At 51.9% G+C, this 21204-nt stretch overlaps 1 protein-coding gene across 1 annotated transcript in view; it reads left to right on the top strand.

Annotated features, from left to right (window-relative positions):
* Window positions 1-1808, top strand: part of PCDH19 (protocadherin 19) — a 54454-nt gene extending 52646 nt beyond the window's left edge. Inside the window, exon 5 of the mRNA XM_086850064.1 lies at window positions 547-1808. Within this exon, the coding sequence (XP_086706190.1) occupies window positions 547-1130 (584 nt within the window). The 3' untranslated portion in view covers window positions 1131-1808. The remainder of the gene's footprint in view (window positions 1-546) is intronic.
* Window positions 1809-21204: the final 19396 nt, after the last annotated feature.

Raw genomic sequence — 21204 nt, 5'->3', positions numbered from 1 at the left:
ACACATTTAATCTTCAGTGGAGTGGACAATCTTGGAGATTTATAAAGCCTCTGTTGTGTGAGAGGTCAGCTGGGGATTAAGCAACAAGTTAAAACACACATATACAGCAGAACCACGAAGAACCTTCCCTCCTCCCCCTTTTCTTTCCTCCCTCTGTTCCTTTCCCCTCTCTGCAAAAAGTCAAGCTTAAATGTCACGTCAAACCAAGCTTAAAACACGGTGGCTTTTAACACTGGTCACTAAACCCAGGAGCCACTGGTTCTGAGGGCTTGACACACGGACAGCCCCGTCGTGATGGATTTGCTGCCGTCACTCCTTCTCCAGGCTTCTGTTCTGGTGCTGACAGGTGACACACGACCTATTGGAGATGGAGCTGCAGTCCGTAGAGCGGCAGTTTGAGGCGCAGTCAGGGCTGGAGGTGTAGCTTTGGGGTGGGATCTCCACGGCTGGGGAGGGGGGCAGAGCTCAGCGCCTGGCTCGGCGCGGTGTCCCCCAGGCCGGGCTGTGGGCACCCCATTGACCGTGCCTCGTGTTTTCTCCCCGCAGAGCAGAGCGAGGGTTTCCACTGCCGGGAGGAGTGCCGCATCCTGGGCCACTCGGACAGGTGCTGGATGCCCCGCGGTGCCGTGCCCAGCCGCGCCAAGTCCCCCGAGCACGGCAGGAACGTCATCGCCCTGTCCATCGAGGCCACGGCGGTGGACGCAGAGCCTTACGCAGACTGCAGCACAAAAAGGACCTTCGCCACCTTCGGCAAGGAGGGCGGCGAGCCCCCGGCCGAGGAGCGGCTCGCCAACCCCAAAGGCAAAAGAACGGTGGACTCGGCTGCCTGCAGCCCCAAGGTGAGCGGCGCCGTCCGCGAGGCCGGCAATGGCTGCGAGGCCGTGAGCCCCATCACCTCGCCCCTGCACCTGAAGAGCCCCTTGTCCGGCAAGCCGGGAGCGCCCTACGGGGCCGGGCACTGCGCCGGCAGCCGGGAGCCCTTGGGGAACACTGGCCCTTCCCGGCCCTCCGAGGCAGAGCCCCGGGGCGCGGACAGCGAGAGCAGCGGGCAGGAGGGCAACCCGCTCCTGCAGGAGCGCCGGGAAAAGGACTCGCCCGGCGCCCGGAGACTAAAGGACATCGTCCTCTGAGCAGCGCTCGGCCGGAGGAGGACGAGGACGAGGGACCGCACGACTCCCAGCGCAGATTGTTTTTATCGCTTACCAATGGTTCACAGATTGCTGTATTTAAAAGCTTTCCCTAAATGTATTGTTTATAAGCGAAGCTATCGTTAATGTGACAATCGCACGTGTCTCGCCAGGCGGCAGGGTGTGTGCAGCCGGAGCGGAGGAGCCGCTGTTCCGCTCCTGCCGGGAGGCGGCGGGTGGCAGGGGCACAGCCAGACCCCCCCAGTCCTCAGGAGCGCTCGGTACCCCCTCCTCGGAGTTTATATATTTTTGTATCTCAAAACGAAGATAAATTTCCATTCCTGGAGAGAATTGAGTGGCAAATTCCTTATTCGGACACCTTTAGTTACCACCCCGGCGGTTTTGTAGCGGACGAAGTCGCGGCTGTTTCTTGTGTGGGACTGTTCAAAGTGGCAGTCGGGTGAGTTTCGGTTCAAATTCACCCAGCACGAGGTTGTTTGTATTTTAAGGTGTTGGTGTTTTGCTATGGACACCCCTGCATTTATGAATCCTTTTGCTGTCACATACTTACCTGTACTATTATTGTATTTGATATTGCAAATTACTGTATGTCTAGTGATGGCAAAAGGCTTTCAGGCTTAAAAAAAAAAAAAAAAAAGAATAAAAAAAAATAAATCACAATCATCTTACTTAAACTTTGGGGAGCCTGCAGTTTGCAGCCCCCGTGGAGCAAGCGCTTCCTCCAGCCCCCACCATTGCCTGCAGCCTCCCCCGGCTCCTGCAGGAAAAGGACAGGGCGTTATGGGAAGGCATTTTTGGGAAAATCCTGCCTGGATTGCAATTGTCGGATGCACTGTGCTGAACTTTTCCCCTTACCCGTTTCTTTTGTATAATTTCGAGGCAATGCATGGAAAGGTTTTTTTTTTTTTCCAGAAGTTGGTTATTTTGGTTTTTTTCCAGTTCCCAGATTTAGATATCCCTCGCCTCCAGTCATTTCCAAGTCAAAGAGATGGAATTATTTTAAGAGATCTAAATTAACTTCTCAATTAGACACACACACTTCCAAGTCAGCGTTTCCTAGCCATGATTGCACCAAGAGTGTGTATGTAGGTATGACATCATGGCATGGATTTTAGACTGTTCCGATTTCTTTCTATCCCTGCATCATAAATAAGTATGGAATGAGCAATAGTGACGTTAATTTAGGGGCAGACAGGTAATATGTAACAACTCTACTAATTCAATTAATGTGCCTTCTTAATGGAGAAAAAATTAAAGCAATTCTTTATTTTTTTTCTCATAATTAAGGACTTTTTTGTGTGGGTACAAATCTACTCATATAAAATTGATTTGAAAATTGAGCTACTTTAATAGCCATTTTGTAGAAGGGAGAGAGGGAAGGGATTCCACAGCTCTCTGCTCTCTTGCAGCGATGATTCCTCAGTGAGGTATGAGTAAGGTAGGAGGATTTCAGTTAGTGTATTAATTATTATTATTGCTATTATTATTAACCCTTCACTGGGCAGATTTTTCCTACCCTCAGTAATGTTTCCTAGAATTTTAAATTGATTATGGAAGGAAAAATATATAGCTCTTGCCAATGTTTGCTGTACCAGCAAGTTGAAATTAGTGGTTTCTAGAGAAAGTCTTTCTAGGTCTACATATCATGATAAAGTATTTGTTACTTGATTTACTTAAATGAAAAACAACAAGAAAACAAGTTCCAGTTGTTATTATCCTCAAAATAAAATTGAACTCCAGCCATTTATTTCTTCAGGGCAGATTTATCTTGCCTGAAGCCACAGCTGGTCCGAGATAGATCCAGAGTCAGCCTGTTCCCCCTGCCACTTGCTAGGGCCAGGAATTGGGAAAGAATCAACAAAAAAACAGTTGTCTCGTGAAATTTGTGATGCTTCCCTCACTGGTGTGATGACTACCTCATTCAGCTCCCGTCCCACGTGTTACCACGATGTCCTGCATCCCTCCAGAAGGCAAACTGGGGGTTTTCTCCCCTCTTCTGGATTCTGAGCCCATTTTTCAGGGATATGTTGTTTCTGTTTCCTGCCTGTGTACTGTTACTGCTGTCATTTCTTTCTGGTTTTTTTCCCCAAATGTGTGTTTTATTACAACACAAGCGAAGGGGAGAGGGGCTGGCTCGGGGCTGTTGGAGTAACTGGGTGTTCTGTAACTGTTAAGCTGAGTTTATTCTGATGTTACCTGGTTTTGTCAGCTCTGGGAGGTTTTTTCGGGGGAGGGAAAGCGCAGAGCCTGCGATGCCCCATCTGTCAGGTGCTCCTGGTTTCACAGAACAACGTGTCCATGTGTCCCCAGCACCACCCCACACCTGTGCCAGGAGGGGACCCGGGTTCCCCATGGCCCGTGGTGGGGAGTGGGGGTCCCCTGGTGCCCCATCATCATCCCCAGCTGCCTGGAAAAGCACCAGCCCTTAATTCCTGCCGAGCTTTGCCCCCTGCCTGCAGAGCTGCCACCACCAGCCTCGTGTTCTGGATGAAAAATAGATGCTAACTGAAAAGGAAGAGAGGGAAAAAAAAAAAAAACAACAAGAAAAAATAGAAACATTTCTCTAATTTACCCAGAGGAAACGTTCCTTGCCACTCTGAATAAAAGCACAGCCGAGATAGAATGTGAAATAATTCTGTATTAAAAGGGGGCATTAAAGAGGTCAGTAAACCCTTATGCCTCCAAGAAAATCATTTAAACACCAGTTTTGTGGGCTGACCCGGGCTGCAGCGGGGGATGTGAGCGAGGGGCCCTTCCCTGGCACAGCCTTGCTGTGCAGGGCCAAGGGGAGACCCAGGGAGCAGCTCTGGCTCTGCTGCCTTGGCCCTCTCCAGAATATTTTGGTACTCCTGTCACTGTCCCTCTGTGTCACTCGAGATGAGTTCAGGCTCCTGGGCAAATCGCAGTCTCTTGGTTTTTTTCCTACTTGCATCGAAACTGGCCATGCAAAAAATGTTCCGAGCTGCAGGGTGGGCAGGAAGGCTTTTTGGAAGGGTTCCAGATGTAATTATCGTGCTTTTTAATAACTTAAACCTGTCCTTAGATTTGGTTTAGGAAAAATCGCTGGGATCTGTCGGTTTCCTTCAGGCAAACTTGCTCTGCTCCAGGAGAGCGGCGAGCAGCGAGGATTCTCCCCCGAGCATTACGAGGACCCCGACTGGAGCAGCTCTGGGGCTGGGGGCCAGCGCCAAGCTCTTCCCTTGGAGCCCCTGGCCTTCCCCTCGAGCTGCAGGGCTGTGCCAGGAGGGATGGAGGAGGCCTGGGGACACAACTGATGGCTGGAAAAATCCCCCTCCAAGCACTGTCTGCTGAGGTTGTTGCCGTTCCCTGTTTGTTGTGAGCTGGAGGTGGCCTGTGGATCACACTTTGTGCAAAAGTGAATTCCTTTTTTTTTTTAAATTTTTTCCAAATAGGAAACGAGTTGCTTTTGTGAAGAATACACTGTCTGATGAATATGTTGAAATTATTCTTGGGGAGGGGGGGGAAGGAAAAAAAAAAAAAAATCTAATTTTGAATGGAAACACATTTGTCTGTCATTGGGGAAAATTGATGGTCTTGTTGCTCCAGCTGCTTTTGCAGCTATGGGTAATCTCTGATCCAACCTGTGAGCTGCGGTCCCCGCCGGGGAGAAGCCCAGCCGCTGCGAGCTGTGCCGGGACTGAGACGGAGCCTCCGCCGCTGGCAGCTGATGTTCAGCTGCTGCTGCCTGGGCTGGGGGCTCCAGACACCCTCAGAGCCGGCTCCAGACACCCTCAGAGCCGGCTCCAGACACCCTCAGAGCCGGCTCCAGACACCCTCAGAGCCGGCTCTCCCCGGCGGCCGCGGCACCGAGCGCGGTACGTCTCGTCATGGTGTCTCCGTTGCCGAGTATATGAAGAATAAATTGTTGTATATGCTGATATGTATGTTATGTACATTTTCACAGTGATTGAATCATTGTAAACAACAAAATGGAAAAAGGAAAAAAAAAAAAAAAAAGAATCACCATTCTGTCTATTTTATGAAGATGATAAAGCAGCTTTATTAAATTATTATGATTCTGTTTCCAAATGGTGTACCTGCCACATTGGGATTTTTTCATCTGATGAGAACTTTGTTTTCCACCTAAATGTGATTTTCTTTTCTCTGCTTTGAGCATCTAATGCATTTTAGTATTAAAGCAATTATTGAATAAAATGGAAAGTAAGTGTTTGGTTAAACACGCCTCAGTGGGTTTGCTTTGCCAGGCTCCAGGTGCTGCTCCTGCAGAAGCCAGCGCACGGCTGGGTGCCACCCCAGCCCTTAGGGGGCTCTGGCCGGGCAGTGCTGGCTGTGACACTGCTGATAGCGGGAGCAGAGAGCTGGAGATGGGCTGTGCTCCGACAGCACCGGTGGGATCCCATCCCTGGTCCCCTGAGCTCCCCACCCTCCCCAGGAGAGGGTTCCTGGGGCTGGGCAGGGGTCTGGCTGTCTCTCCCCCATGGCAGGGAGTTTCTGGGGGTGCTGAACTCACCCCGGGGTTCAGAGCCCTGCTGTGCCCCCGGCTGCAGCGAGGGGCTCAGCCTGAACACCAGTGGGAGAATAAATTAGCAAAGAAAGCAGGCAGCCCTCACTGGGCAAGGTTCAGAGCTGCTTCAGAGACATGGATCTTGTTCCTGTTTCTTCTGGACATTATTCTATATTACGTTTGATATTAAACTTGAATATCTAAATAGAGCCAAATTGGATTAAGAAGCAATGACTTATTGTACACTCTGACTGTTAAGCCCACAAAGACAAGAATAAATAAATTGAAGGAATCAAAGGCGTGAAAGCACAGAGAAAAAAATATTGAACATCTCTCTTTTTGAAGCAGGGCTCTGCTCAGGGCTTGTTGTGGGCCCAGAGGGGCAAGTGGTGGTCCCTGTTCTGCTGTTCTGTTGTCTGGATCCAGCTTCTGCTCCCGTGTCTGGTGCTGGTGGGGAAGGTGCTGGCCCAGCTGCCTGCTTTCCTTGGGCAGGAACCAGTGTCCAACTTCCCCAGCAGCCCCAGCAGGCTTCCACGTGTTTAACTTCAGCTGCTTTTTGTTTTGTGGTGTTGTCCTTTCCTCCTGAACGTGATGTAGGCGAGCATCCCCGAAGAGCCGTGGCAGAACAAACACAGGCAGGTGCACAATGACAGAGCTCACCTCTGCTCACAGCCCTGCTCCCTCCTGCCCAGCCCTCCCCTCTGCAGGACAGCTGGCTCTTTGGGGACAAGCTCTGGGCTTTAGGGTGGGCATCACGCCACTGGCGGGGTCTGGGCAGCTTCTGTGGGGACATGGCTGTGATCAGTCACTGCAATCCAGCCTGGAAGATAAAACAACCCAAGAAAGCAGCACTGTGGCGCTGCTGTGGAAAACCCTGCCGTGGCAGTTTCCATTAATACAGATAAAAAATTGAGACACAGGGCAAACAATATTAACCCCATCACTGATCAAGCTTAAAAGCTTTTCCCAAGAAAAATTGTCTCTGGATTGCAGTTAAATAATGGGCAGGGGGTGGCTGCCTGCAGAAGCCTCTGCCATGGTGCTGGCAGGTGCTCCTGCCAGGGCAAGGGAAGGTGGCTGGGATGGCAGCAGAGGGTCAAACACCAGGCTGATGCCTTGCACAGCTTTAGGACATCAGGAGCTCCAAGTTGGTCCTGTGCTTTAGGGGAAAGTGGCACAGAAGCAGATCATCAGCCTTGGCAGAGGCCAATCTATGCTGCCTGAGGGTGATGAATTGTCTTCCAAGGCAAAAATAAAGAGGAATTATGATAATAAAACCTCCAAGGGAGAAGCTTAGTGTAAGGGTTTTCAGCTTCCCAGACAGGAGGAATGGAGGCTGATTGGTGGGAGCTCATATCCCCAAACGTGGAGGTCACTGGGGCAGGGTCCCCCTGTACCCTCAGGGCTGCCCATCACCTGGGCCAGCCTTGGTGGATGTGAGACCCCAGCAGGTCAGACCTGCTTGGCCACTGCGGTGCTGGTGCAGCTTCAAGGGGCAGGGACCACCTTGGAAGGGCTGGATGTGAGGTGGGGATCTGGGCAGGAGGCTCCAGGGGTGGGGACTGCAGCAGCTTCATCCTGGCACTGCCATCAGAAACCTCCCTTGGTGCCCATGTGGAGAGCAGGCAGAGACAGGGCTGTTTTGACTGAGAAAGGGAAAATTAGCAAACAACAATCTCCAGGTTATTTTTTCCCCTTTTTCTTTTTTCTTTCTTTCTTTCTTTTTTTTTTTTTTTTTCCCTTTCCTAACTCTCCTGATGGGGAAAGAACCTTTTTTTAAACTCCCCTCTCTGTGTCTGCTGCACACCAGCTCAAAGGCTGTTCTTTATGTATTTGATTCTCTGTAAAATTGATCTTATTCTCTTTGGAGGAGTTAGGTTTAAATCACAGGATGAAATTCTGGCCACAGTGAATCAATAACAAATCTCCTATCAACCTCAGCCTGGGGTAGAGACTTTGGTCATGGAACTTAAGTTCCCTGCTTCCCAGTGGGAAATGTCATCTGTTGATGGAGGACATTCTTTCCTTGCTCAGCAAGTGAGTCCCAAGGTCTCCATTAGAGCACACTGGTTCTCCTGTCTTCCTGCTCCAGCCCTGCCTGCCTGTGCTTGGGACTGAGAAAAGGGATAAAGTCTCCAGCTCTAAATTCCAAGGGAAAGCCTCCAACCTGCTGCCATTTGCCTTCCTGTGGTTCCCCCTGCAGCTCTGTCAGGAAGGTGCTGGTGGGTGTGAAGGCCCAGCACAGCAGTGGCTGGCCTGGCTGGGTGAGGCAGGAGTTTTGCTCAGCTGGCAGTGAGCTCTGGCTCTCTACCCTCCCTCCTCCATCCTTAGTCCCAGTCTCCAAACCCTAGCATGGCTCTGCATCCTGCAGTGCCTCACCCTGGCTCATGGCCTAGGGAAGCTGTCCAGCATTGACACTCACAGCCATGCTGAGAGGGCCTCCCAGAGAAAAGAAAAAAAGAATTTTTTACTATTTATTTTTTTTTCTTTTAATTTTTCCTTCTTGTTGCCATAGTAAATTCATCCACCTCCTTGAAGGTGATGGGGGCTGGCTGGACAGCCATGACCCTGCCAGGGGAAGGGTCACCCTGGGTCCCCTGAGCTGCTGGGCTGGATGGTGGCAGGGTCCTCCCTTGGCAGAGATGTCCCCCACTGCAGAGATGTCCCCTCTGCCCACAGGTGTCCCCCCTGGCAGAGATGTCCCCTCTGCCCACAGGTGTCCCCCCCTGGCAGAGACATCCCCCCCTGGCAGAGATGTCCCCTCTGCCCACAGGTGTCCCCCACTGCAGAGATGTCCCCTCTGCCCACAGGTGTCCCCCCCTGGCAGAGATGTCCCCCCCTGGCAGAGATGTCCCCTCTTCCCACAGATGTCCCCCCCTAGCAGAGATGTCCCCTCTGCCCACAGATGTCCCCTCTGCCCACAGGTGTCCCCCCGGCAGCCCCTCTCCCCTCCGCAGTGCAGGTGGAGGGAAGCTCCCCCGAGGCAGACGGTAGAGCAAAGCTGTGTGTTTATCGGAGGATAGCGGTGGTGTTCAGCTGCTTTTGAAGTCTCCAAGGAGAGCTGGGATATTCCTGATGTGCTGTTCAATGAGTCACTGCAGGGCTGCTGGCCGGCGTTAGGCGCTGGATGCGGGAGCGGCAGCGGGACCGAGCCCGCCGGAGGAGCGCTGGGGATCCTCAGTGGGTGATGTGCAAAGTTTATTTTAGCCTGAGCCGGCCTGGAACCGCTGCTCCTCCACGATGGAGGAGCAGCCTGGGATGGTTTCACGTTGGTTTTGCACCTCAGTTTCTCATCTGCAGCTCAGCCCCGGTCCCTGCCCGCCCCTGGCTGTTTGTAGCGAGCCCTGCCCGCTGTGCCTCGACCTCCCCAGCATCCCATCCTTTGGGCCCTGCCCAAAGCCCTGACAGAGCCTGGAGCTGAGTTTTGCCCCAGCACTCAGTGCTTGACACCCAGATAACTTTTTTTTTTTGTTTTTTCCTGGTCCTTTTCTCGTGCTGAGCCATGGAAGGAGGAGGCTGAAGCAGTGCCTGGTGTCCGGGAGGTATTCAGTGTTAACAGAAACATTGACAGGTCAGAGTGTGTTTCTTAAATGCTCCTTTTTCACTTTTGCTCCTTCCCCTTGGACTCCCTTCCCACCAGCAGCACCTTTAGCATTTATCTCATTCGAGTCCTCTAAGCAAATCTTATCTCTACATTTATTGCATCTTTGGGAATAGTAATTTTCAAGTCAGCTTTCACATTACTCCGTATTTGTTACTAGTCCTCTGTCGAGGGAAAACCTGGCTCTTTATTAGTTCTCTGCCTGATACAAAACATTTAATTTGAACAGAAACCACCAGGAGAGAGATACATATTGCTTTTCATAACCAAAGTGTCAACATCTTGACCAGACTGTAGCTGAAGCAATCTTTACCATATGGTGGATTTTTATACTTTAACGTCACATCTGCATCCCCGCTGCCTCTCCTTTCATTCCAGAGATGCTGTGCTGGTGATAAAAGGCGCTGTCTCTGTGTCCTTCCACAACACAATCACAAAAGGACCCCTCAGCAGATAAGGAACTAAACCAGAGATACAATAGCTGTGGCTTCCCACTGGCTTTCTGCTCAATAGCTTTCTGCTATGCAGTTAACAAAAAAAAAGGAAAAAAAAAAAAAAGAAGGAAGAAAAAAAAGAAGAAAAAAAGGGAAAAGAAGAAAAAGAATAGCAATGAAGGAGCATGTGTTGGGAAAATAAGCCCCAGTAAATCCCAGGGAGGGCACGGCTGCAGAACATGCTGGGAATAGCGACTAGAAGTGGGCTGAAACAAGATGAATCCGTTTTTTTTTCCAGATTCCTGGTAAATGGAATGCTCCCCACAGCTTCACCAGAGCTCAGCGACTTTCCAAGTATTCAGAGTTGATTTTTGGGAAAATGGGGCTGTGCTAACGTTGAGTTTTATTGCAAGGTAATGCAAAAACCTGTATTAACCTCTGTTGGATCCTGATAGGAACAGGATGTACAAAGTTTCTCGCTTGAAAGCCTGTTCAGAGCCCGGTGCAGAGGGGAAAGCTGTGTGTAGCTGTCGCTGAGCAGCAGGCAAAGGTTGTGCTCAGCGCTCTGCTGAGCAGGTCAGGGTCTGCTGGCAGCACTGAGAGAGCTGTGAGCATCACCTCTGGTGTCTGCTGCTCCTCATCCCCCCAGTGCTGCTCCCCATCCCTCCAGTGCCTCTCCCCATCCCTCCAGTGCCTCTCCCCATCCCTCCAGTGCTGCTCCTCATCCCGCCAGTGCCTCTCCCCATCCCTCCAGTGCCTCTCCCCATCCCTCCAGTGCCTCTCCCCATCCCTCCAGTGCCTCTCCCCATCCCTCCAGTGCTGCTCCCCATCCCTCCAGTGCTGCTCCCCATCCCTCCAGTGCTGCTCCCCATCCCTCCAGTGCCTCTCCCCATCCCTCCAGTGCTGCTCCCCATCCCTCCAGTGCCTCTCCCCATCCCTCCAGTGCTGCTCCCCATCCCTCCAGTGCTGCTCCTCATCCCCCCAGTGCTGCTCCCCATCCCTCCAGTGCTGCTCCTCATCCCTCCAGTGCTCCTCCTCATCCCTCCAGTGCCTCTCCTCATCCCTCCAGTGCTGCTCCCCATCCCTCCAGTGCTGCTCCTCATCCCTCCAGTGCTGCTCCCCATCCCTCCAGTGCTGCTCCCCATCCCTCCAGTGCCTCTCCCCATCCCTCCAGTGCCTCTCCCCATCCCTCCAGTGCTCCTCCCCATCCCTCCACTGCTGCTCCCCATCCCTCCAGTGCTGCTCCTCATCCCTCCAGTGCCTCTCCCCATCCCTCCAGTGCTGCTCTCCATCCCTCCAGTGCCACTCCCCATTCCTCCAGTGCTGCTCCCCATCCCTCCAGTGCCTCTCCCCATCCCTCCAGTGCTGCTCTCCATCCCTCCAGTGCCTCTCCCCATTCCTCCAGTGCTCCTCCTCATCCCTCCAGTGCCTCTCCCCATCCCTCCAGTGCTGCTCTCCATCCCTCCAGTGCTGCTCCCCATCCCTCCAGTGCCTCTCCTCATCCCTCCAGTGCCACTCCCCAGCCCTCCTGAAGGATGCCAGAGCTTTTTTCCTTGAAGAGTGATGTGAGCATCAGACCCCCCCCTGGCAAGTGAATTTCTTGACTACAGATGTGTGTTTCACTGCACTGAGGATGCAGGGGCTCTGCCCCCAGCTCTTCCCTTCTCTCAGCTGGGCTGGGCCAGAGCTCCTGTGCTGCCACAACGGGTACTTTCACCCTGGCATTTCCTTAGACTCTCTTTCCTCTCCGTCCTCTTTCCTACCCTGTCAGGTTTCACCACCAGCCTCCCCGCAGCGCTTTCCACATCCCCGCTTTGCAGAGCCTGTGGGCTCTGCTTGGGTGCAAGGAACACCAGGGCTGGGCTCCGGGCTTGGCACGTGCCCCAACGCTTGCCTCAGCACTTTGCATGCCGCAGAGGATTTTATTGTATTGCTTTAATGGGAAGTCATGCAGCTCTGAACCCCAAATACACAGCTCTGTAAGAGCAGTGGCTGGAGGAATCCGCAGATAATTCAGTCCTGCCTCCCTTAAGTGAAATAGGATGTTAATACAATACAGTGGAGAATCGCTAATACAATCCTATTTTTATACTAGCACTTTCATGTCATATTAGAAGAAGATTCGACTTTTAGATCTTTTTTAGCAATTTAGCACAGTGAGGATTTCATTATACTGACAGAACTATTGACAAAAAGAAACACATTAGAATTGGGAGGATAATGGTCCTGGGGAAGAGGAAGTTTTGCAAGGCTTTTCATTTGAAACTGGACTGGGCAAAGTAACAGGCTCTGTGCTGAGGGGAATAATCCTGCATTAGCAAAGGGGTGGACTGGCTGACCTTTTAAGTCTTGTCACAGACTAATAGAAGTCGGAGATGGAAGAGACTTTTAGGTCACATCAAACGCTTCTTCCAACCCAGTGCAAGATATATTATTTCTCGATATATTTGATGGTGTTTTTTTCCACTTCTAAAAGTTCCAAGTCACGAAGCTTTCTCTCCTAAGGAGCCTTTTTCACACTGTTTTACCCAGTAAGCGTGCGCTTAACTTTGCGCACTATCATTAATTCCCCTGAATTAAAGTTGTTAAATCCTGCCGAGACTTAAATTGGATTACTCGCAGCCTGCAAAGTTAAGCACCTGCATAAGACTTTGCAAGAGGGAGGTTTAACAGATCTTAGCATTAAGTTCTTCTCACTTTTCCACCTTAATCTTTATTTTACTTCACAGTCCTCTCACCTTTCCCTTGCCTGGTTCAGCTCAGCCTCTCCTTCTCCCTCCTCCGGATGCGCTGACAGCTCTCACCTTCCCCGAGGTCGGAGATGCCGATTTCTTCTCCTCCCCAGCCTGACTGTGGCTCTGCAGGAGTGGGAGAGATGGGGAAGTGCCTTGCCAGCAGCAGCGTGGCTCCTGGCACTGGATTAAACTGGGAGAGCCTTGCTGCCGTGAACAATTCAAGTGTTTTTGCCACCCCCTGCTCCAGGGCTGCTTTGGAGCAGGAGGAGAGGGGAGCACGGGGATGGGTGGGGAACCTCACTTGCTGTGGGTCTGTGACAAGAGGAGGAGAAGCTTTCCTGTTCCATCTGCTCCCCGTCTCCTCGACCAGGTACCCACTTTCCACGCCGAGAGCAGATGTTCCTGCTGGAAATAGGCTTCCCTTCTGAAGCCAGAGCCATCACTTTGCATTAGAGCCTGCAAGCCTGCTTCCTGCCTTATAGTGCTTTCCCTGCTGACAGGGTGTGAGGCACAAAACATTTTAAATGAAGATCTTTACAATTGTGAACATGCTGCAATAAATATTAATGCTAACTTGTTAAATGGCGAATCAGCAATTTATGTAATGGCTGGGGATGTCTCTCCTTACGTGACACACGGCAGCTGGGTGCTGCTCTGTGCTCCCAGCCTGGCTCCTGCTGCCTTTCAGAGATGGGTGCTGCCCCTTCTGCTGCTGCCCAGGGGACGTGGGCCCTGCTGCTGGGCCACTCTTGCCTCCTTTAGGGGCTGCAGCTCTTGTGGGGAGGGCTTGAAGCTGCTCTGGCTGGCTCCAGGCATTTTCCTGTGTGAACCATCCAGGAGGGTTTGGGGGCTGCCCCACAAATCCCACTTCAGCCCAGGCTCCCTCTGTTCAACCAGCTCAAAGGGGCAGACGGGAGCCTTGTGTAACTTGGTTCTGGGGGGTGCAGATGAGCTCTGGTGGAATTGTCGATATCATTGAACGAAAGGCTCCTCAGAGGGTGACCTGTTGCTGTTAATTAACATATTACATTAATATGATGGAGATCTGAACGGGCCAAGCAAAGCAAATGCTCAGGTTCAGCTGTTCCCCTGGAGAGCTCTGGGGTTGCAAACAGAGCTCGTCCAGGCTCCAGTGCAGCTCTCTGGCTGCCTCTTGCCTGCTGAACAGCCGTGTATTGTCCAGGCAGGAGGGGGATTTTCAGCACAGACAAAAGCAAGGCAAGTTCCTTTTGGAGATTTTAAGCTTGAGTTCATCCAGAGGAGACAATTTACTTCTCTTTGTTGTTTCTAGCATCATTCATCCCTTCTGTTTGTGCTCTGGAGACGCTGAGCCCAGGATATCATCTGAAAGGAGTTTCTCTTTCAGGATCTTTGATGTTAGGTTTGTTATATGTATATTTGAAAAGTACTTCTGCAACGACAAAGCTGGGTAGTGCCCCTGCTGGGCTGAGGTGTGTGTGAGCCCCAGCAGCGAATGGCATTGATGAATCCTGCAGCGCTGCATGCTCCTGCTGCTGCATCACTGCATGCTCCTGCATCACTGCATGCTCCTGCAGCACTGCATGCTCCTGCTCCTGTATCACTGCATGCTCCTGCTCCTGCATCACTGCATGCTCCTGCAGCGCTGCATGCTCCTGCAGCGCTGCATGCTCCTGCAGCGCTGCATGCTCCTGCTGCTGCACTGCATGCTCCTGCAGCGCTGCATGCTCCTGCTGCTGCATCACTGCATGCTCCTGCAGCGCCGCATGCTCCTGCATCACTGCATGCTCCTGCTGCTGCATCACTGCATGCTCCTGCTGCTGCATCACTGCATGCTCCTGCATCACTGCATGCTCCTGCAGCTGCAGCACTGCATGCTCCTGCTGCTACATCCCTGCATGCTTCTGCTGCTGCATCACTGCATGCTCCCGCTGCTGCATCACTGCATGCTCCTGCAGCACTGCATGCTCCTGCTGCTGCTGCACTGCATGCTCCTGCTCTTGTATCACTGCATGCTCCTGCTGCTGCATCACTGCGTGCTCCTGCTGCTGCATCCCTGCATGCTCCTGCTGCTGCAGCGCTGCATGCCAGGGCTGGCACAGGGGACAGCGTCCTTCTCCTCATCCTCAGCTGGGGACCACTTTGGGGTGGGCACTGCTGTGTTATAAATACAGATTTTATTCCTGGCTATTTGCAAATGTTAAAATGAATGCTGTACATATGATGTTAGAAAACTTTGCTGTATTAATATAGTTTCTTTTATTTCTGCTATTAATGAAACTTAGAAATAGTAGTGTGCTACATATATATTGTATACATTCGATGTATGTATATAATATATATGTAAATGTATGTGATATATATGATATTATATTTATATAGTAGTGTGAAACATATATATTGTATACATATGATATTTGTATATAATATATATGTAATTTATATATGATACATATATATTATATTATATTTATATATCATATAAATATAATATTAGATATATGTATCACATATATATATTACATATATATTGTATACATATCTCATATGTATATAATATACATGTAATATATGTGATACATATATATTATATTATATTTATATATAGTAGTGTGATACATACATATTGTTCACATATGATATATGTATACAATGTATATGTAATATATATGTGATACATATGTATTATATTTATAGATAATATAAATGTATTTATTTTATATATTTATATATTATATATATTTATTATATAATTTTATATACATTTATTTTTTTATATTTATATATTTATGATATATAATATAATAGAAATATAACATTATTATATTTCTTAAGGTATAGCAAAGTATTAAAGACTGCTTTCATTCATATAACCCCAAAAATGAAAAGATAATCAGAACTCACCCCATCCAAAAAATTCCTAGATTATCTTATCCAGATGAAGATAGCAGTAACCAGAGCTCCAAGGGAAGAATTTATTGAACCTCTGTTTTCAAGAAGTGTGAGACTGAACAAAGCCAAAAAAAGATTAATCTACTGTGGGGGGGAAGTTAAAACTAAGCAAAAGAACATCTAAACTTAAAAAACCCATTTGAATCATGCATAAAGATCAATAAATATACAACAGAGCACAGCTTCTAAGAAACAAGTCTTTGTTAGCAAGGTGTGCTCTTGGCTAAATGCCAAGACACCAGCCATATTTATTCATTGGTTTAACTATTTGCTTTATTTCTGTCTCCTGATTGTCTTTCTAGCAAACTTTTTTAATTATACCAACAATTCTATTATTTATATAATTTTTATTTCTATTATTTAAATTTATATAATTTTATTTTAAATTTAAAGACACAAGTGCGTCCCCTGTGTGCCCAGCGGGTCACAAGTGTGTCCCCTGTGTGCCCAGGGGGTCACAGGTGTGTCCCCTGTGTGCCCAGGGGGTCACAGGTGTGTCCCCTGTGTGCCCAGCGGGTCACAGGTGTGTCCCTTGTGTGCCCCGGGGGTCACAAGTGTGTCCCCTGTGTGCCCAGCGGGTCACAAGTGTGTCCCCTGTGTGCCCAGAGGGTCACAGGTGTGTCCCTTGTGTGCCCAGGGTGTCACAGGTGTGTCCCCTGTGTGCCCAGGGGGTCACAGGTGTGTCCCCTGTGTGCCCAGGGGGGTCACAGGTGTGTCCCTTGTGTGCCCAGGGGGTCACAGGTGTGTCCCCTGTGTGCCCAGGGTGTCACAGGTGTGTCCCCTGTGTGCCCAGCGGGTCACAAGTGTGTCCCCTGTGTGCCCAGAGGGTCACAGGTGTGTCCCCTGTGTGCCCAGGGGGTCACAGGTGTGTCCCCTGTGTGCCCAAGGTCCAGCCGTGGTGTGGGAAATGCTGCAGCGCCCCCGAAGAGCCTGACGAGTGAAGCTGGGCTGACTTGGGGTGCAGTATAGTGATTTCAAACAAAAAAAAAGCTCTGCAGGTGGCTGTCCCCAGCCAGGAGGGCTCAGCTGTGGCCTGGATCTGGCCTGGATCTGGATTTGCTTTGCACACCTGCCCTGCAGAGCACAGCTGGAGCACTTCCAGCTCCTGCCAGGGTGCCACTGACAGTTCTGCTCTTTAGCACCTTGCCACCCGTGAGCAGAGCTGAGGCTGCCTGGGCCAGCCCAGGACTCAGCTGGACTCAGCTCTGAGCCCAGCTCAGGACTCAGCTCAGGACTCAGCTCTGTGCCCAGCCCAGGACTCAGCTCAGGACTCAGCTCTGTGCCCAGCCCAGGACTCAGCTCTGAGCCCAGCCCAGGACTCAGCTCAGGACTCAGCTCTGTGCCCAGCTCAGGACTCAGCTCAGGACTCAGCTCTGTGCCCAGCTCAGGACTCAGCTCTGTGCCCAGCTCAGGACTCAGCTCAGGACTCAGCTCTGTGCCCAGCTCAGGACTCAGCCCAGGACTCAGCTCTGTGCCCAGCTCAGGACTCAGCCCAGGACTCAGCTCTGTGCCCAGCTCAGGACTCAGCTCTGTGCCCAGCCCAGGACTCAGCCCAGGACTCAGCTCTGTGCCCAGCTCAGGACTCAGCTCTGTGCCCAGCCCAGGACTCAGCCCAGGACTCAGCTCTGTGCCCAGCAGGTTCTGGGAGAAGCTCTTGGACACAGGTCCCGAGTTTCCCTGCTGCAGATCCTGCTGGCTTCCAGCAGGCAGAGAGAGACACGGGATGCCCCGAGCCAGGGATGGCAGCCAGGCTGCCAGGCGTGCTTGCCAGCTGATCCACTCCCCATTGGTGTGTGCTGTCTCTTTTGAAGCAGCTTGTGCCCCTGGCTACCGCAACATCTGGCGGTAATAAACTGTTCCGTGTAATTGTGCTCTGGGTGGAAGCGGGTTGTCCTTTTTCCTCAGTTTAAATGTACTCGTTGTGGCACGGGTGATAATTTGTGGGGTGTTCTTTTTGCCACAGCCTGTGCTGCTGTGGAAGACCCGACACCCATGGGGACGTGCTGAGTGCACCGAGCAAGCCAAGGCGACCCAGCTCGTGGCCCTGCCAGGCTCTGTGTCCCTGTTAGATGGGGCTGAAATCTGCTTTTGTTTGCTAGATGCTACATAAATAAAATCCAGATCTGTCACATTTGCTGTTAATTGGCTTGCAAGGGCTGCTTGTTTGAATTGTGGAGCTCTCACAGAAATGGGTGACCTTTGGCAGCACTAATGTTTCCAGAGAAATCCCCAAAGCTCCGTGCCTTCCGTCACTCCTGCTGTGAAAATCTGCTGAGAGGAGCTGCTCCCCTGCTCTCCCATGCCTTCCCCCTCTCCCTTTCTCCCATGCCTTCCCCCTCTCCCTTTCTCCCATGCCTTCCCCCTCTCCCTTTCTCCCATGCCTTCCCCACCACTGCACTCAGCTCCTCTTCAATGATACATGCCAGGAATGCTGCTCGTTAATTAACAACGACTTAATTAATGAGCAGCAAAAGTCCAGTGCTCAGAGTTGTTAAGAAAGGGCACTGAAGAATACATTCTCAACTTTTTTGGCTTCTGGGCTGTTTCTGAGGCAGCATTCAGGGCACTGGCACATCTGTAGGTGTTTCTCAGGCTGGAGAGGAGCAAAAATTTCCCTGCAGGAGAAAATCCTGATGTGGCTTGGATTGTGATCTGCAGAGGACCCTGATGTGGATGGTGCCCTAAATCTGCCCCACAGCACCCTAAACCTCCATGGAACTGCCTGGAGCTCAGCAGGACTTGTCATTTTTTTTTTTCCTAGCAGAGTAGCTGGCTGTTTCTTTCCCATCCATCCTTGCAATGTCTCTTATTATTCCTTTATTTGTATTGATTTTAGTTCACTGGAACCTGAATTGCTGGGTGTGTAAATTGCTGGAGTCTGGCTCTCCCTCCCCTGTGGCTCTGACCTGGGGTGTAATCCCCAAAATAAAATCCCCCCGGTGGGTCAAGGCCCCCCTGCCAGCCCGTCCGTGGTGCCCCTTCATCCTTGCAGGTTCTCCCGAAATGCCCCGGGTTCTGCTGCTGGCAGGGAGTTTTGGGTGATGCATGCTCAGCCCTGCTATTTGTGCTCTCAGTTACCAGCTTAACCATGGTGATTTACATGGCAACCCGATGAGGCCTGGCATTTCAGTGCCTTTATGCATTTAGCGGCATCAGCTCCCGTGTAATTTAATTGTCTGTGTTTTAAACATAAATCAGCAAGCCGTGGGCTGCAGCGGAGCGAGCTCCTGGCCGGGCACGGAGGCTGCTGCAGGTCCCTCCGGAGAGACACTGCCCATGGTGGTGTCCCCGCTCCTGGGGGACACAGCAGGGGGAAAAGCGGGCTGTGGGTGCTGGAGCTGGGTCAGCCTCCCTTCGGGACTGATCCTGGGAACGCTCACACAGGGATGTGGCTCCTGAGCCCCGCTCTGCAGCCCCCCAAAACCCCTCAGAATGTGACACCGCACCCACTCCCCTTCCAGACAGGTTTTGTTTGAACTTGGCCAAGGGGCTCAGAATTCATTAGGCACTGTGACTAATAGTTGTGACTCAACCAGCCTCATTTCCTGAGGAAATTGGCCTAAATGCTTCCCCGCAAGTTCATGGAGAGCCGCTCCTCTCAGCAAGGCTTTGATCACCCAGTGTCAAGCATCTGGGTAAAATGGTGTTTGGGTTTCCCTGCCCTTTCTTTGTGCAGTGGCCCCCTGGTTTGAACAGGGTGAGAGCAGCTCCTCTGCTTCCTCAGGGCCCGGGGAGAATGTGCCAGCAGTGTGGGAATGAGAAGCAGGACGTGTTAATTGGGCAGTGTTTGTGCTGGGGGACAGGCTCCCCCCTTGGCGCATCCTCGCTGACACCGGGGGTTTCTGCCGGCACATTCCCACTGCCACAGCTGCGTCCCTGCGAGTGCTGCTGGGGAGCAGCGCCAGAATCCTCCAGGGCACTTGGCCCTGCTGTCCTCCCATCCCTGGGAAGCCGCTGTGCTGGCCAAGGCCACTGCTTGTGGTCACAGCCAAGGCCGGGATGAGCTGCGTGTCCCTGCCAGGTCCCTGGGCTGCGGGAGCACACGGGCGGGTGATCCCATGGATCCCTCGCTGGGTGATCCCATGGATCCCTCGCTGGGTGATCCCATGGATCCCTCGCTGGGTGATCCCATGGATCCCTCGCTGGGTGATCCCATGGATCCCTCGCTGGGTGATCCTATGGATCCCTCGCTGGGTGATCCCATGGATCCCTCGCTGGGTGATCCTATGGATCCCTCGCTGGGTGATCCCATGGATCCCTCGCTGGGTGATCCTATGGATCCCTCGCTGGGTGATCCCATGGGTCCCTTGCTGGGTGATCCCATGGATCCCTCGCTGGGTGATCCTATGGATCCCTCGTTGGGTGATCCCATGGATCCCTCGCTGGGTGAGCTGCAGCTGCACCCTCGGACAGCCAAGCTGATGCTTTCCCCAGACATCCCCCAGCCTGTCCTGCCTTCCGTCCACTACAGGCACTGCGGAGCTGGGAGGGGAACTGGGATGGAGCTGCTCGTGTGGCCACCCCAGCAGCCCTTGGATTCCTCTTGCACTCCCCTCCTTCCGCCCTGGCCGGCTGTCTCCAGCCCACGGGAGAAGCAGACACCAGTGCTGTTTTACCCTTCTTTTGCACTCTTCCACAAAGCGTTTTGCAGGCTCTTTGGAATGTATAAATCCTCCCATGCAGGGTAAATCAAGGACCAGAGGGAGGTAAAAAATAACTTAGGGAAAAAATAAACCCTACACTGCCAGGTCTTAGCAGATGTATGTCAGGGTACACGTTATACTCCTACTAGGTTGGAGCTACGGCAGTAAGGAGATTCTTTACACCAGCTTTTTGTAAGCTTTTTTGTATGGGAATGCTCCCTGCAGTGTAAAGCAGCTTCCCAGAGCAGTTATCTCCTGCAGCAGCACGGCATCTCCACACCTGGCCGGGGCAGCCGGGGACTGGGAGGGTCGTGCTGCACAGCTGGGCACAGCTGGGCAGGTCCTTGCAGAGAGAGAACTACCTGGGCACAGCTGGGCAGGTCCTTGCAGGCAGGGCTGTGTGGTCAGAGCTGGGCAGGTCCTTGCAGGCAGGGCTGTCTCAGCATGGAGCCCGGCTCTGCAGGTGGCAGGAGCTGCCTGCACGTGCTAGGAGCAGTGTGTGGAGCTGATTCCCATAGTTAATTCAGCTCCATGGTTTACTCTGGAGGAGGTTGGTATTTTGGGATGCATCAGGTGAGTCAGGGTGAGCCAGACGGTGACCTGCAGACACCTTAGTGGGCTGGGGTCAGGAGGGCACAGGGTTGCTGGGGGCAATTTATTCCCTCAACGACACTCACAGTCTGGAGGCTTGAGCAGAGAATTATCTATTTTTGTGTGCCGGGTTTATGCCCACGGAAAGACTTGTCTCCTGTCCTTAGCACTGTCCTTAGCAGTGCAGGAGCATGGGGCTTGTGTGGAGCAGAGTGACTCTGTCTCCCAGGATGGGCTGGAGGTGTGGGAACAGACCTGTGCTCTGAAGCCTCCTCTCGCTGAGGCTGTGCTGTTCCTGGCTGGTGCCAGCTGAGGCTCTCCTCGGTGGTGCCCGAGGTGCTGCTCCCCTTCCCTTACAGGAGAGCTTGGCAAGGTGGAGCAGGCTGGGGCAGGAGCTCCAGCTGGGAGCAGGGTGGGCTCTGGGCAGCTGGAGTCAGCCCAGCAGGGGCACGAGGCACTCACAGCAGAAGGATTATCCTTGCCAGCAGTGGGCTGGAGTCCTTGTGGAGCCGCCACTAGGGCAGAAGGAGGTGGCACTGGGTTTTGTACAGACACTCAGCTCCAGACAGCATGAGAGAGATGCAGAGCCTGCATCCCCCGACAGACAGTGCTGCCAGCCACGCTCAGAGCTGGGT

Source organism: Cyanistes caeruleus, chromosome 14 (assembly GCF_971803275.1).
Source record: "Cyanistes caeruleus chromosome 14, bCyaCae1.hap1.1, whole genome shotgun sequence".
NCBI classification, from domain to species: Eukaryota; Metazoa; Chordata; class Aves; order Passeriformes; family Paridae; genus Cyanistes; species Cyanistes caeruleus.
Note: the sequence above shows the minus strand (reverse complement) of the source record. Positions and strands in the feature narration are given on the sequence as shown.